General features: G+C 42.2%; 2 protein-coding genes and 1 pseudogene across 2 annotated transcripts; all 3 read left to right on the top strand.

Annotated features, from left to right (window-relative positions):
* The first annotated feature begins 13 nt into the window (after positions 1-13).
* On the top strand, positions 14-5007 carry LOC130373525 (toll-like receptor 7). Its single transcript, XM_056580097.1, has 2 exons — positions 14-103; positions 1606-5007. The coding sequence occupies exons 1-2, from the start codon at positions 95-97 to the stop codon at positions 4780-4782; spliced, it is 3186 nt and encodes a 1061-aa protein (XP_056436072.1). The 5' UTR covers positions 14-94; the 3' UTR covers positions 4783-5007.
* Positions 5008-5852: 845 nt separating this feature from the next.
* Positions 5853-8875, top strand: LOC130373694 (toll-like receptor 8; annotated as a pseudogene).
* Positions 8876-9158: 283 nt separating this feature from the next.
* LOC130373907 (toll-like receptor 8) lies at positions 9159-12894 on the top strand. Its single transcript, XM_056580570.1, has 2 exons — positions 9159-9272; positions 9602-12894. Exons 1-2 carry the CDS (start codon positions 9270-9272, stop codon positions 12668-12670), a joined length of 3072 nt encoding a protein of 1023 aa, XP_056436545.1. The 5' UTR covers positions 9159-9269; the 3' UTR covers positions 12671-12894.
* Positions 12895-15973: the final 3079 nt, after the last annotated feature.

Below are 15973 nucleotides of genomic sequence, written 5' to 3' on the forward strand. Positions count from 1 at the left end.
ACGTTCACGTTGAACCGCCATGTCACACTACTGTTCCATTCACCTCTCAGCCGCTCTTGAAGAGCAGAACACATTGTGAGACTTCTCAGGAGCGATGGACCTGGTAAGTTTCAAGCCCACCACAACTTTCCCAGATGCAAGGTTATTTTGTTAGTCGATGAATTATATACTACTCAATACCCTACCAAATACTGGTATGTGCCTGTGTTTAAAATGCTCCAGGATGGGGGGGTGTAACGAACAATGTAATAACGGCCAATAACGTAATAACTGCCAATAACGTAATAATTTAAATGTAATATAGCCAATGACGTAATAAATTGCCATTAATTTAATAACGTATTACGTTATGGATGGTTATTACTTTATTGGCCTTGTATTAAAAAAATCCTGTAGACATTATATTTACACTGTAAGATGCGTAAGATGCAACTTTTGTACTGTCATGTTGATGTATTTTGAGTGTGACGGTCTGGGAATACGGGGCGGGAAGATGAGTATGCAAATGGAAACGGGAATGCCTGTAGGTTTGAGCGTTGTGATTGGCCAAGGGTATGTTAGGGGGAGCCACACAATGAGGGATATAACTGGACATGTCGGGACTCTGCGCAAGTTCTTTGCAAACAAACTCAGGTTTCTTTGCGACATTATGCAAGTTTCAATAAAGCCTTAATCTTTCAAAGTCCTTCTAGACCTCTAGTATTAGATTGTCGGTGTTTCAGCTAATGTCTCATTCCCGCAGCCCCTAGCGTTCCAGCGGTGAATTGCAATACCATACTGAAAACTGCAACGCAGAACTCAGAGTCGAAGCGTCTGCGTGGTCACGGAGCTGGATACACAGAGCCCTATAACGGAACCCTAAGAGTTACATACAAATCCAAATTGACCAGATGTTTAAGCATGTGTTGCAAGATGCAATATTAAGGCTAAGTGTGACAGTTTCTCTCCAGGAATTGAAAATATAATAAAGTGATACCACAGTCATTACATTATTGGCTCTGTTATTACATTTTCAAATGATTTTTTTAATACAAGGCCAATAACATAATTACCATCCAATAACTTAATACGTTATTACATTAATGGCAAAAAGTTATTACGTTATAGGCTCAACAACTTTATTACATTTTTGGCAATTCATTATGTTATTGGCTTCATTACATTGGATAATAGCTGTATTCTCTTGTGGGGGCTGTGAACACACTAAATCAGACTGCAGCAGCTTCATTGAAATAGAACTATAAACAAGTAGCGGATGGAAGCTTTTTTTTACTTCCCTTTTTTGGTACATATATTGTTCATGTTTTAGTTCCAATGAATCATGGTTGAAAATGCGTTATTGCATTATTGGGTGCTCCAAGTTGATTGGTGGGACTCGTGGGAGTGTTCTTTTTGTGGTTGTGGATTTTAGCGTGCCAATGCTTAAGCATGTGTTATCTATCAAAGTATGTAAGTGGCAGGGTTCCTTTACTGTTGACAATTTACCTGGTTGCGTGCATCAGTTTTAAGTGAAGCCAGATTCCTCTGAAGAAGACCTGGTAATGCATCTCTGAATACCAACCCACTCTACCCCACCCCCCATCTTCCTCCTCCCCTTTCATTCAGGAGAAAGGAGGCGTCTTCATCCTGCTGTGTCTCTACCTGCCAAGTCTGAGGCCTCTCAGCCTTGACGCGTCGCCGTCCATGCGATGGTACCCCAAAACTCTCCCGTGTAACGTCAGCTTGGCCAGCAACGGCAGTGCGGTCATGGTGGACTGCACCGAGAAAAGTCTCACATCTATCCCGAGTGGCATCCCAGGGAACGCCACCAACCTCACACTCACCATCAACCACATTCCTGAGCTGAACGCCACCTCCTTCCACGGTCTGGAGAACCTCACGGAGATCGACATGCGATGCAACTGTGTGCCTATGAAGATCGGCCCCAAGGATCGTGTGTGCACCAAGGGCCTGACCATTATGAAAGACACATTCAGCGACCTGAAGAAGCTGCAAGCGCTGTACCTGGATGGCAACCAGCTGGACGGCATACCTAGGGGCCTGCCTCCAAACCTCCGCCTTCTGAGTCTTGAAGTAAACAACATATTCTACATTTCTAAAGAGAACCTCTCGGAGATCACAAACGTTGAGATCCTCTACCTGGGTCAGAACTGTTATTACCGAAACCCATGCAATGTGTCCTATAGCATAGAGGCTGGGGCATTTTTACAGCTTAGCAATTTGACATTGTTATCTGTCAAGTCCAACAATTTGTCTTATATCCCATCCCTGTTGCCTTTAAGTATGAGGGAGCTGTATCTCTATAACAACAATATTGGAAAAGTCACAGAAAAAGATTTTAAAAACTTAACTAATTTGGAAATCTTGGATATTAGCGGAAACTGTCCCCGGTGCTACAACGCGCCTTTCCCTTGTGATCCATGTCCAAACAACTCCCTTAAGTTACACAAGAATGCGTTCAAAACATTGGCCAAACTCAAGATCCTACGCATGCACAGTAACTCCTTGACCACCGTGCTTCCTGAATGGTTTGCCAACTTGAAAGAGTTGAAGGTGCTCGACCTCTCGTCCAACTTTTTGGCCGGGGAGGTGGCGCACTTTAACCTTCCAAATGCCCTCTGCAACCTAGAGGAGCTGGATCTATCATTCAACTACGAACTGCAGAAATACCCAGCCACTTTGAATCTGAACCCCTCGTTCTCCGTCCTCCAATCACTAAAAGTGCTTAGGCTTCGGGGCTTTGTGTTCCAATCGCTGACCATACAAGGCATCCAACCACTGATGCTTTTACCCGACCTGGAGGTTTTTGATCTGGGAACAAACTTCATTCAAATGGCCAATCTCAGTGTTCTGATGGAGCTGAAAAGCTTTAAAATAATCAATCTGTCGGATAACAAAATATCCTCGCCGTCCGAAGGCCCAGAGCCATATAACTCTGTCTCTGCTCACCAGGCTCGGCATTGGTCACCTATGACCGGTGCTCAACAATTTGGGGATGAGGGCGTGAGAGAGATACATTACTTCAGGTATGATGAGTATGCACGTAGTTGCAAATACAAAGATAAAGAGCTTGGGGTTTTTAACTCCTTTGTCAATGCACAGTGCAGTCATTTCGGCAAGACCTTGGACGTAAGCAGGAACAATATATTCTTCCTCCACTCAAAATTTTTAAATCTTGGCGATCTGAAATGCCTTAATCTATCTGGAAACGCAATGAGCCAAAGTTTAAATGGCAGTGAATTCACTTATCTCAAAAATTTAGAATATCTTGACTTCTCAGCGAACCGTCTGGACCTTCTTCATCCCACTGCGTTTCAAGAGCTCCAAAATCTGGTCATCCTAGACATAAGCCTCAACAATCATTACTTTGAATCAGAGGGGTTGACCCACATGCTTAACTTCACTGAAAATCTACCCAAGCTAAAGATACTTCTCATGAACCATAACAAGATTTCAACATCTACTAACACAGAGATGAGCAGTTACTCCCTGGAGAGACTGGAGTTCATAGACAACCGTTTAGATATGCTTTGGAGAGATGGCGATACAAGGTACATCGGATATTTCAAAAACCTTTTGAATCTACACGTTCTCGACATCTCTGAGAATAACCTTAACTTCATTCCCCGCGAGGTATTCCATAACTTGCCAGATAGACTATCCGAACTATACATTAGAAAAAATATCCTTACTAAATTTTTCTGGGGAGACATAGACAAGTTGACTTTGTTGAAGATTTTAGATCTAAGTGGGAACCGTCTCACAAGAGTTCCCATGGTGCTTTCAAACTGCACCAAATCTCTCCAAAAACTGATTTTAACAGGAAACCAGATAGAAAATCTCTCCCCTGATTTCCTGAAGGATGCGTTCAGCTTAAAGTATCTAGATCTCAGCTTCAACAAACTAAAATACATGGAACACTCCAGTCTCCCTGATATCATTGTGAATAATATGGACATGCTCCTCCTACACAACAACATATTCACCTGCACCTGCAACACCACTTGGTTCATTAATTGGCTCAACAGCACCGCAGTCACCATCCCCCTTCTGGCCACAGACGTGACCTGCGACACCCCGGGGGCACAGCGAGGTCGCTTGGTCCTCACGGTGGACATGCTGGCCTGCCAGTGCCGCTACCTGTCCCTTGTGCTCTACATCCTGCTGACGTCCACGCTGCTCGTCTTCGTCACCCTAGCCGTCTCCAGCCACCTCTTCCTCTGGGACGTCTGGTACATCTACCACTTCTGCATGGCCAAACTCAGAGGCTACGGCCGCCAGCCCTCGTCGCAGAGCTGCCCGTACGACGCCTTCGTGGTGTACGAGAAGAAGGACCCGGCGGTGAGCGAATGGGTGATGAACGAGCTGTGCGTTCAGCTGGAGGAGCGGGGGGACCGGCCCCTCCGGCTGTGCCTGGAGGAGCGGGACTGGATCCCTGGGTGTCCGGTGGTGGACAACCTGTGCCAGAGCATCCATCAGAGCAAGAGGACGGTGTTCGTCCTCACCAACCGCGACTTGAAGAGCGGGAACTTCAAGACGGCGTTCTACATGGCGCACCAGCGGCTCATGGATGAGAAGGACGACGTCATCGTGCTGATCTTTCTGGAGAAGGCAGCGAGTAACTCAAAGTACCTGAGACTCAGGAAGAGACTGTACAGACGGTCGGTCCTGGAGTGGCCGACCAATCCTCAGGCTCAGCCATACTTTTGGTTTGGCCTCAGAAGCGTGCTGGCTACAGAGAGTAACAAGCAGTACAGTGACATGTTCAGGGAAACGCTGTAATGAAATTACGGATAAAATGTATAAAAAATAAAAATTGAGTACATCAAATATGCATTTTCAACCATGATTCATTGGAACTAAAACATGAACACTATATGTACCAAAAAAGGGAAGTAAAAAAAAGCTTCCATCTGCTACTTGTTTATAGTTCTATTACAAATTATATCTTGCTGGTTCACCACATTCATTATGGTGAGTTGTTGAAACATTCATTAAAAAAGTGACTCATATATACTCTCTAAATCTATATCTTTGTGAAAATGTTTCTATATTTTCATATTTGTAAAAATATCTTCCATGTCTCATTCTAGTTTTAATTATTTTTTTCTAAATACAATAATATATAACCATGAATTAAAGTTATACTACAGAGTTTTGGGAATATTTGTTATTAATTTTTATTTGTATTTTTGATCATAAATTCATAAATTATTTTATGTGCTTTGTAGACTAAAAAAAGGCATCATTATTTCTCTTCCAATATTTGTATTGTCCGAATACACCATATTGTGTGTGTACGTGCATGTGTGTGTGTGTGTGTGTGTGTGTGTGTGTGTGTGTGTGTGTGTGTGTGTGTGTGTGTGTGTGTGTGTGTGTGTGTGTGTGTTCGCGCGCGCGTGCGTGTAACCCGCATAAAATGTTGTTGAAAGTGATACATTTATTTAACTGAATAGTTCTTCTGCTTTATGTTATCTACAGAATACCTCCATCTACTGGTCTTACCTTGTCGGTCGACTACTTCTGTTTTTACATCAAGGGAGTCTTACTGCCATGTTCCAACCCCGTACAAATTGGATGTCCCGGCAGTTTCCATGTGATGTCACTGGACTAGTGTTTGACTGTGAAGCAAAGAAACTTCAAGAAATACCTGACGGGATAACCAGCAATGCCACTGTAGTTAATTTTTCAAAAAACGATCTTCAGCAAATACCAGGGAAGACGTTTTTCTCGCCTGAATATAATCTTTACAACGCGAAAATGCTTGGCCTGCAGGATGCCGACATCAAAGAGTATGCTTTAAAAATCAGACAAAGCTGCTATCATTGGATTTGAGCAACAATCGTCTGATTCATATCCCCGGAGATCTTCCTCCAAGTCTGACAACGATTTGGCTAAACAATAACAGATTCCTGGTACTAAACAAGGACCTATAACAAATGTGAAAAATCGAATCATCCAAAGAAACTGCAATTTTAGCAATAATTGCTCAATACCAATGAACATTTCAGATAACACTTTTGCAGTTTTGACGAAGCTCGAGTTTCTGGACATTTCCTTCAACAATTTACGACACGTTCCAAAGGGACTACCAAAAACGCTAATAATCCTATCACTTAGTGACAACCAAATATATTACATTTCTGAAGAGGACTTTAAAGAGCTCCATCACTTAAACGTACTGAGCATACATGGAAACGGCCAAAGATGTGAAAATGCGGCATATCCCTGTGTACCTTGCCCCAATATTTCTCTTGGAATCCACACTAAGGCGTTAACTAACCTTAACCAACTAAAGACATCACATTTAGCAAGCAACTCCCTGACAGAACTTAATGATTTTTGGTTTGAAAATCTCAAACATCTGACAAAACTCTTGCTATCATTCAATCTTTTAGAAAATGCCATTCAGGGGGAACTTAAATGTTTTAGTAGTCTTTCAAAATTAAAACATTTAGATCTGTCGTTCAATTTTAGACTTAAAACATATCCAAAGACTATTAAGCTGGCAAACGCTTATTGAAAGCTTAGGTCGCATCGAGTATTGCACTTGGTTGGTTTAGTTTTTAGAGAAATATAATTTTATACTTTGAAACCCAAATTAGTTTATTTTTCACTCTAATTACACCATATTCAAAGATCTCCCACAGTTGCAAAATAAATTCCTATCCGAGAACAGACTGCATCCCGTTTCAGTAAGTACGCCTAACCAACCTGGCCTGGGAGGAAATGTGAAAGCCAACCTGATTTCTTCACCACACCTGATGGCCCACTCGTTTATATTCTGTTAGCACTTTGGCTAATCCAGAGTGTATCAAAGCAGGGCGTGTGCTGAGTTTTAGCTCAAATAATCTTTTCTTCATTACTCCGGAGCAATTTGAAGGCTATCATAATATCTCATGCTTTAACCTTTCAAGAAATGGCTTTTCATCTGAGTTAAATGGGACAGAATTTGAGTCGTTGCAAAATCTGACATATCTGGATCTGTCATCTAATAAGATTGACTTGGCCTACAGCAATGCATTCCAAGGATTACAGAAGCTAAAGGTATTGGACATCAGTTTCAACGACCACTCCTTTAAAGCCTATGGGATCACACAATATTAAAATGTTGTTAAAATCAGACTGTTCCTGAGATATTAAATATTACCAATAATTGTATTCATACTTTAAAGGTGCCATGGCATGAAAATCTCACTTTATGAGGTTTTCTAACATAAATATGAGTTCCCCTAGCCTGCCCATGGTCCTCCAGTGGCTAAAACTTGCTTTCGGTGTAAAACGAGCACTAGGTGTTCTGCTCGCCTTTGAAATAATCGGAGGCTCAAGCGCGCTGATTTGGAATGTGGTTTCCTATGTCGTCACACTGCAGCAAGCTCCTCCCCTAACTCCGCCTGGCCCGCCCGGAGACTTGGCCCCGCCAATGAGACACGACCGTGCGAGTGGGGGGCATCTCAGCCATGGTTGAGAAGGAATTGGGGGAAAGGAACTTTGGCTTTGACTCGCTGAAGTACATGAACCGCGACTTGCCGCCGGTTGCCGCGAGGCACCACCACCGTGAAGCACCACCGCCCGCCAGCGGGCAGCGGGCAGCCGGCAGCAGGCAGCGCGCGGTTCAGTCTACTTCAGATTGATGTGAAAGTAGAAGAACCAGATACGTCGCAGAACCCAACAAAGTCGTTTGTGATTCATAATATCGTCTGGAGGCGCACACAGCTTTTGGCCGTGATAATATGTATTATATGATATAGATATCTATGTATTGTATGATATTATTTAGATATAGAGCTGACGCAAGTGTTGTACACTTCCTTGTTAGGATAACCGTTCTGCTTTTGGTGTTATGGCGCATAACACGTCAGATTCTCTTCTCTGGTATTTCTACAATGAGACTTGTAGTGGGGGTTATCTCAGCCATGGTTCATAATGAATTGGGGGAAAGGAACTTTGGCTTTGACTCCCTCAAGAACATGAACCACGACATGGAGGAGAAAGGGATTGTTGGCGGCGAATGTCTCCCACTTGAGCCACGCTTCCAGCTGCCGAGGGACCACCGCCTAGGCGCTGCGATTCATAATATCGGCTCCCACAGCTTTTGGCCGTGATAATATATATTATATGATATAGATATCTATGTAGGCTATATGATATTATTTAGATACAGAGCTTCAGGACTCCCGTGTGTTCTAGAATATTTACAGAACACGGATAAAGGCTGTGTGCGCCTCGCCATTGCGATACATCCACTGTACAGAGCGCATGGTACCGTGGCTGCAAGCTGCTCAGGGCCACACCCCCACCCTCCTCCTTGACCCGGCTCGCTCCTCCTCATTTGCATTATAGCTACAGACACCAAAACAGCGCATTTGGGGGAAGCTCAATGTGCGACTGGCTCGGAGTGGCTGTAACTCTGCACCACGGCTGAATTTCGGGAACGTCTTTGAATACTGTGTTAGTGGCCCACTAATACCTATATTAAAGCATCCATAAAATAGCATGTCATGGGACCTTTAACTTCACTGAACATCTACCCAAGCTTAAGATACTTCTCATGAATCATAACAAGATCTCAACATCTATTAACAGAGATGAGCAGTTTCTCCCTGGAGATTTCATAGACAACCGTTTAGATTTGCTTTGGAGAAATGGCGATACAAGGTACATTGGATATTTCAAAAACCTTTTGAATCTAGGCGTTCTTGACATCTCTGAGAACAGCCTCAACTTCATTCCCCGCGAGGTGTTCCATAACCTGCCAGATGGACTATCCGAACTATACATTAGAAAAAATATGTTCACCAAATTTTTCTGGGGAGATATAGACAAGTTGACTTTGTTGAAGATTTTAGATCTCAGTGGGAAGCGTCTCACATGAGTTCCCATGGTGCCATACTTTTGGTTTCGCCTCAGAAGCGTGCTCGCTACAGAGAGTGACAAGCAGTACAGTGACATGTTCAGGGAGACACTGTAACGGAAGTACGGCTAAAAAGTATAAAAAATTTAAATAGAGTACATCAAATCAGCATTGTTATAAGAAATCTGCAAGGATACTATTATTCATTGGAATTAAAACATGACCAATCTATGTACCCAAAAAAGGGAAGTTAAAAAAAACGTCCTTCCGCAATTTTTTGATGGTTCAATTTCGATGAAGCTGCTGCAGTCTTATTTAGTGTATTCACTTCACCCACAAGAGAATACAGCTATTATCCAGTGCTATTGAATTGAAGACTTTTAACAAATTATATTTTGGGTCCACCACATTCACAATGGTGAGTTATTGAAACATTCATTGAAAAAATGTTATTAAAACCATGAATTAAAGTTACAATTAAGAGCTTTGGGGAAATTTTTCCATTCTTTTTTATTTGTATTTCTGATCATACTATAGTAATAATTGTATCAATATTGTGCTTTTTATGGACAAAAGAAGGCGTCATTAATTATCTTCAAAGATTTGTATTGCCTGAATACACCATATTGAGTATGTGTGTGTGCATGCGTCAGTGCGTGCATGCGTGTGTGTAACCCGTATAATATTTTGCTGAAAATGATGATACATTTCTTCAACTGAATAATTCTTCTGCTATGTTATCTACAGAATACGCCCATCTATTGGCCTTACCTTGTGGGTAGACTTCTTCTGTTTTTACATCAAGGGAGTCATACTGCCATGTTCCAACACAGTACAAATTGGATGTCCCGGCAGTTTCCATGTGATGTCAATGGACTAGTGTTTGACTGTGGGGCAAAAAATCTTCAAAAAGTACCTGACGGGATAACCAGCAATGCCACTGTAGTCAATTTATCAAAAAACAATCTTCAGCAAATACCAGGGAGTGCATTTTCTCATCTGAAAGATCTCACTGAACTTAATCTTAACAACGCAAATATGCTTGGCCTGCAGAACGCCAACATCAATAAGTATGCTTTCAAAAATCTAACTAAGCTGCTATTGTTGGATTTAGGTAACAATCGTCTGACTTATATCCCCGGAAATCTTCCTCACAGTCTGACAACGATTTGGCTAAACAATAACCGCATCCTGGTGCTAAACAATAACAGCTTTTCTGGCATAAGAAATGTGAAAAATCTATTCCTGCAAAGAAACTGCTATTTGGGCAATAATTGCTCCAAGCAATTGAACATTTCAGATAACACTTTTGCAGTTTTGACGAAGCTCGAGTTTCTGGACCTTTCCCTCAACAATTTAACACGAGTTCCAAAGGGACTACCAATAACGCTAACCGAACTGACAATAAGTGACAACCAAATATATTACATTTCTGAAGAGGACTTTAAAGAGCTCCATCACTTAAATGTACTGAGCATACATGGAAACTGCCAAAGATGTGAAAATGCTGCATATCACTGTATAGCTTGCCCCAATATTTCTCTTGGAATCCACCCCAAGGCGTTTACTAACCTTAACCAACTAAAGACATTACACTTAGCAGGCAACTCCCTGACAGAACTTAATGATTTTTGGTTTGAAAATCTCAAACAACTGACAAGACTCTTGCTATCATTCAATCTTTTAGAAAAGGCCATTCAAGGTGAACTGAAGTGTTTTAGTAATCTTTCAAAATTAGCACATTTAGATCTGTCGTTCAACTTTAGACTTAAAACATACCCAAAGACCGTTCAGCTGTCAAATGCTTTTTCAAAGCTTAAGTCGCTTCGAGTATTGCACTTGGTTGGTTTAGTCTTTAGAAGAATTGAATTTGTTACTTTGAAAGCTCTTTTTGCGCTCAAACACCTTACTGTGCTAAATCTAGGGACTAACTTCATTGTTCACTGTAATTCCACCATATTCAAAAATCTCCCACAGTTGCAAAGCATATATCTATCAGAGAACAAACTCTATCCCGTTTCAGTAAGTACGCCTAACCCACCAGGCCAGGGAGGAAATGTTAAAGTCAACCTGATTTCTTCACCACAACTGATGGCCAATTCGTTAAATTTTGGTGGCACTTTGGCTAACCCAGAGTGTATCAAAGCAGGGCGTGTGCTGAGTTTTAGCTCAAATAATCTTTTCTTCATTACCCCGGAGCAATTTGAAGGCTATGATAATATCTCATGCCTTAACCTTTCAAGAAATGGGTTTTCATCTGCATTAAATGGGACAGAATTTAAGTCGTTGCCAAATCTGACATATCTGGATCTGTCATTTAATAAGATTGACTTGGCCTATAGCAATGCATTCCAGGAATTACAGAAGCTAAAGGTATTGGACATCAGTTTCAACGACCACTACTTTAAAGCCTATGGGATCACAAATAATTTAGATTTTGTTAAAAATTTACCAGTTCTTGAGATATTAAATATGAGCAATAATTGTATTCACACTTTAACTACCAAATGGTTACAGAGTGATTCATTAAAAGAGCTTCGATTTGGACACAATGAACTTGGGACTCTTTGGAAAGATGACTCGTATATAAATCTGTTTACTAATATCACTAATTTGAATATACTTGACATTTCGTCCAACAACATTGTTGAAATTCCTGATAAGGTTTACGTTTTGTTACCATGGCAGCTCACAACCCTGTTCATAAATGATAATAAACTCTCTGATTTTAATTGGACTAAACTAGAACATTTCAACAACCTCCAGACCCTCGATCTAAGTCACAATGCTATAACTTATGTAAGAAGCGTTACCACCCGTTCTTTAATAACTCTGAATCTGGCTCATAATAAAATTGCACAACTGTCAAATGGATTTATAGAGGGCGCCAAAAGGCTTAAAACCCTCCTGCTGAACCACAACGAGTTGACAGTTATCAACCAGACCAACTTCTTAACGAGACCTAAAAACCTTACAACGTTGTCTTTACATAGAAACCCATTTCAATGCTCATGTGATGCCATGGATTTTATTCTTTGGATTGAAGGCAACAATGTCACCATCCCAAGCCTGAAAACGGATGTCTATTGCTTCGTATCCTACGGCCATCCTCAGGTGATGATTTATTTTGATTTTGACCAGTGTGTCAACGACACTCTGGCACTACTGATCTCCATTCTCACAACTACCTTCATCGTTGTCACCACGTCGATGGCAACGGTGGCACACATCTTCTACTGGGACGCCTCCTACGTCCTGCATTACCTGAAGGCCAAATGGAAGGGCTATCATTCTTCGGCCTCACAAGACAACGTGTACGACGTCTTCGTGACATATGACACCAAAGACCCCTGGGTCTCGGAGTGGGTGCTGCAGACGCTGAGGGTGAAGCTGGAGGTGGAGGGGGAGAAGGCGTTGCCCTTGTGTCTGGAGGAGCGGGACTGGCCCCTCGGCGTCCCGGCAATCGACAACCTCACCCACAGCATTCGCTACAGCCGCAAGACCCTGTTTGTGCTGACCAAGGCGTACGCCAAGACGGGGATGTTCCGCTTGGCCATGTATCTGGCCCACCAGCGGCTGCTGGATGAGAACCTGGACGTGATCGTGGTGCTGATGTTGGAGCCGGTGCTGCAGAACTCTCACTTCCTGCATCTGAGGAGGAGGCTGTGCGGGGAGAGTGTTGTGGAGTGGCCCAGGACTGCGGCCGCTGAGCCCTGGTTTTGGCAGAACCTCAGGAATGTAGTCAGGGTGGACAACCAGACGATGTACACCAGCACTTACTCTCAGTACTTCACCTGCAGCCGGGAGAGAGACTGAAGCTGTAGCTTGGACGTTTTCCTATTTTTTTCAGAATTTCTTTCATTTTAAGTTACTTAGATTTACTGGTCGTTGTTGTAGGCTATTCTTGCAGTCATCTTTGTTGAGTGATGCTTTTGAACTGATTTTCTTAATGGGATGAATGCTATGATAATGTGTGTTCATAATGAACCACTTTTAACAGCCTAGTTTTAGGTCATAGTGTTATCAAGCTTTGTTTTGTATTTCTGTTCTCTTTATTAAGGTTGGCCTGAGGCTGAACTGTTGTCATTTCAGAAAGGTTGATCAACTCTCATTAATATTTAAATAATTATATAAAGACCTCGGTAAAGAATAATAAAAAAAAATGGCCAATAGTTCCAGACACAATGCTAAATGGGATTATTTTATCAATGACCTATTGGGGTTTTCCATGTAGACTGAATCAGAATCAAAAAGCATTCAATCAATTATAAAAAATATCGAGTGCCCTTTAGACAAATCATTGCAAACAATTTGTTTAAAAAATTGGATTGTTTACTTTTCTGTAGATTTGTTGAATACTTTGCATATTAGAATTGATTACCGTACTTTCCCTTTTTTGTCAGCACCCTCATTAAAAATTAAAAATTAAGAAAATACAACAGAATCTTTCTTTATTTGTCAATGAAGTTATTATGTGACCTTTTAATGACACCACAAGAGGCTCTAATAGTGAAAAAGTGTTATAATATAGCCAACAAATGAATAACTTAAAGGATTTCAAACGTCCATGCTTTGTACGACCAAACATTGTTTAGCAGTACATACATTTCCCAAAGACCATACAGAATCACACACACTCTGCAAAGTCTGCAGCTAAACTAAAACAGACAAACATTCGTAGGTACTCAATGGGAACATAAACACAAACACTCTTCTTTGTTTTGCATGAATAATGAAGTGAACTTTTGATCTGGCTTAGCTACCCCCAGACACACTAGCTGTGTTCGAAATCGTTCCTTATCACGGATATAGTGCACTGTTTAGACTGGGTGCTCGCCATTTTGTAGTGGTCTTCATCTGCAGGGTTCAAAACCGGGAAGAACAGTAAACTATAGCTTCTCTTTAAAGAGCTTCACGCTAGTCTCACTCACGTGGCAGTCAGGTAGCAAACAGTACATACCGTGACCATCTGACAAAGTGAACAGAAAGGGCAGTGTTTAAATACTCCACAAATCAATACAAAATGAGAGACAGGTGAAAAGAGAAAATGGAGGGAAACAAGCAAAGGCAGGAAGTTGCCCAAATAAGGAAATGGGTGTTACTCCGGGCACATGACCAACACATGGCTACAAACATAAACAAAGTCCAGAATTATCGCACACCAACAGCTCGGGGGAGACAAAAACAACAGTTCATACGAGAATCCTGACAGTTACTTTCACTAACAGTACGTTCACGTTGAACCGCCATGTCACACTACTGTTCCATCCACCTCTCAGCCGCTCTTGAAGAGCAGAACACATTGTGAGACTTCTCAAGAGCGATGGACCTGGTAAGTTTCAAGCCCAGCACAACTTCCCCACATGCAAGGTTATTTTGTTAGTCGATGAATTATATACTACTCAATACCCTTCCAAATACTGGTATGTGCCTGTGTTTATATTGCTGTGGGATGGGGAGGTGATTGGTGGGAGTGTTCCTTTTGTGGTTGTGGATTTTAGAGAGCCAATACTTATGCATTTAATCTCTATCAAAGCATCTCTATCAGTATTGACGCGACGACGACCATGTGATGGTCCTCCACAACACTTCAGCTCAGAGATCAAATCCCTTTTCCCTGCCACTCGGTCACTCGCTCACACACTCTACTTCTCCCTCCCTTCACCACTACAAATGTCTTGCGATATTGATATCCACCTTCCCCACTGGAAGAGATGTTTAATCTCAATGATTAGTATTTTCAATTTACCAATCGTAGTTGCCTTGTATTTTAAAATGTCAATGCACTTTTCAGCCCTGAATAACAGTAAAAGCTAATTAATAATTGATTTGCATGCATAGTATACTACACTTTCCATTGAATAATTACCCCCGTTACCATAAACGGACAAATTTTATAATGTAATCAAATGCTCACTCTTCGTGCCCACTGCACCGTCAGTCAACGGACGTGGGAAGGCGTGGCTGACGGATGGGGAGTAGTCTTTGCAGAGGCATCCGTCAGCCAATCAAATCGCTTCGCCGGGCTCTTCCCGCTTCTTCCTGCTTTTTGCGATGCAAGATGACCCGCTTTCCCGCTTTCCAGAATCTTCAGAGCCCGAGTCGCGTCACAGTGCTTAAATTTGCATACGCGATCTGATTGGATGACGGATCCGTCGCTGCCTTTTTGACGGAGCCAAAGGCTCCAACGGAACGGACGGATCCACAATGCATTGCGCGTCCGTCCCCATTCAAAGTCAATGGGGATCAGTCAACGGACGGAGGTAGTGGGCACGAGGCGTCACACACTAGCTGCTTTCAGACACACGTATAAGTCAAGAATATCACCTGATGAGCCGCATGTGTGAACAGCATATTCTGACATTTGAATGACACCTGAAAATCTCCTGAATAATACTACCCCTGAGGTAGCATTTTCTCCGTAGGAAATGTACCTTATATGTGAATGAGGAGTAGAAAGTCTGTATTTCTCACACCACTTCAGTGGTCTGCGAAATAGGGTTAGCCCTAACCCTAACCCTCAGTTGATAGCGCTTCTGCATGTCATTGAGCAGCCCCCTAAATGATAATCAGCCTGCTGCATTTTGTTCGCTGGTTCGATGGTTAAAAGATATTTAAATGTTGGTGAACGATTTGTGGTGAACGAATGTTATATGTTGTAACATTATAGGCAAAATGTTATTAGATTATGTGCTGAGAAATGTGTTAAATTATTGACCGGGGTTTCCACATTATTGCTGTTGGTTTAAATAAAACTAGAGGTTGAGCTCCGCAACGTGCGTGCGAAAACTCTAGTTACAATAGTAGCCGGTCGATGAATCAATGCAGCGCCTCTTGGAGAATGGATTGATGGGCGGTCAGCACTGAAGACTCGGACGTTTGTGTGTTGCCGGAGTAAGGGGATTGTTCCAGCCTCCTGCGGTGCTGTCCAGCATGAAGGAGAAGAACATTTAAAAGGCCCTGACTCACGTTCTCAAGACAAACCAGAACCTGGTGCCACCCGGTAAAAAGGTACGGTGACCTCTACACCTCCCTCCGTATCTCCCTCCCACTCTCTCTTCTGTTCCCTCTCCCCGCCTCCCTTCCATGTTTACCGTTACAGACAGAAGGCCCTTGACT

This window comes from Gadus chalcogrammus, chromosome 20, assembly GCF_026213295.1.
Source record: "Gadus chalcogrammus isolate NIFS_2021 chromosome 20, NIFS_Gcha_1.0, whole genome shotgun sequence".
Lineage (NCBI taxonomy): Eukaryota > Metazoa > Chordata > Actinopteri > Gadiformes > Gadidae > Gadus > Gadus chalcogrammus.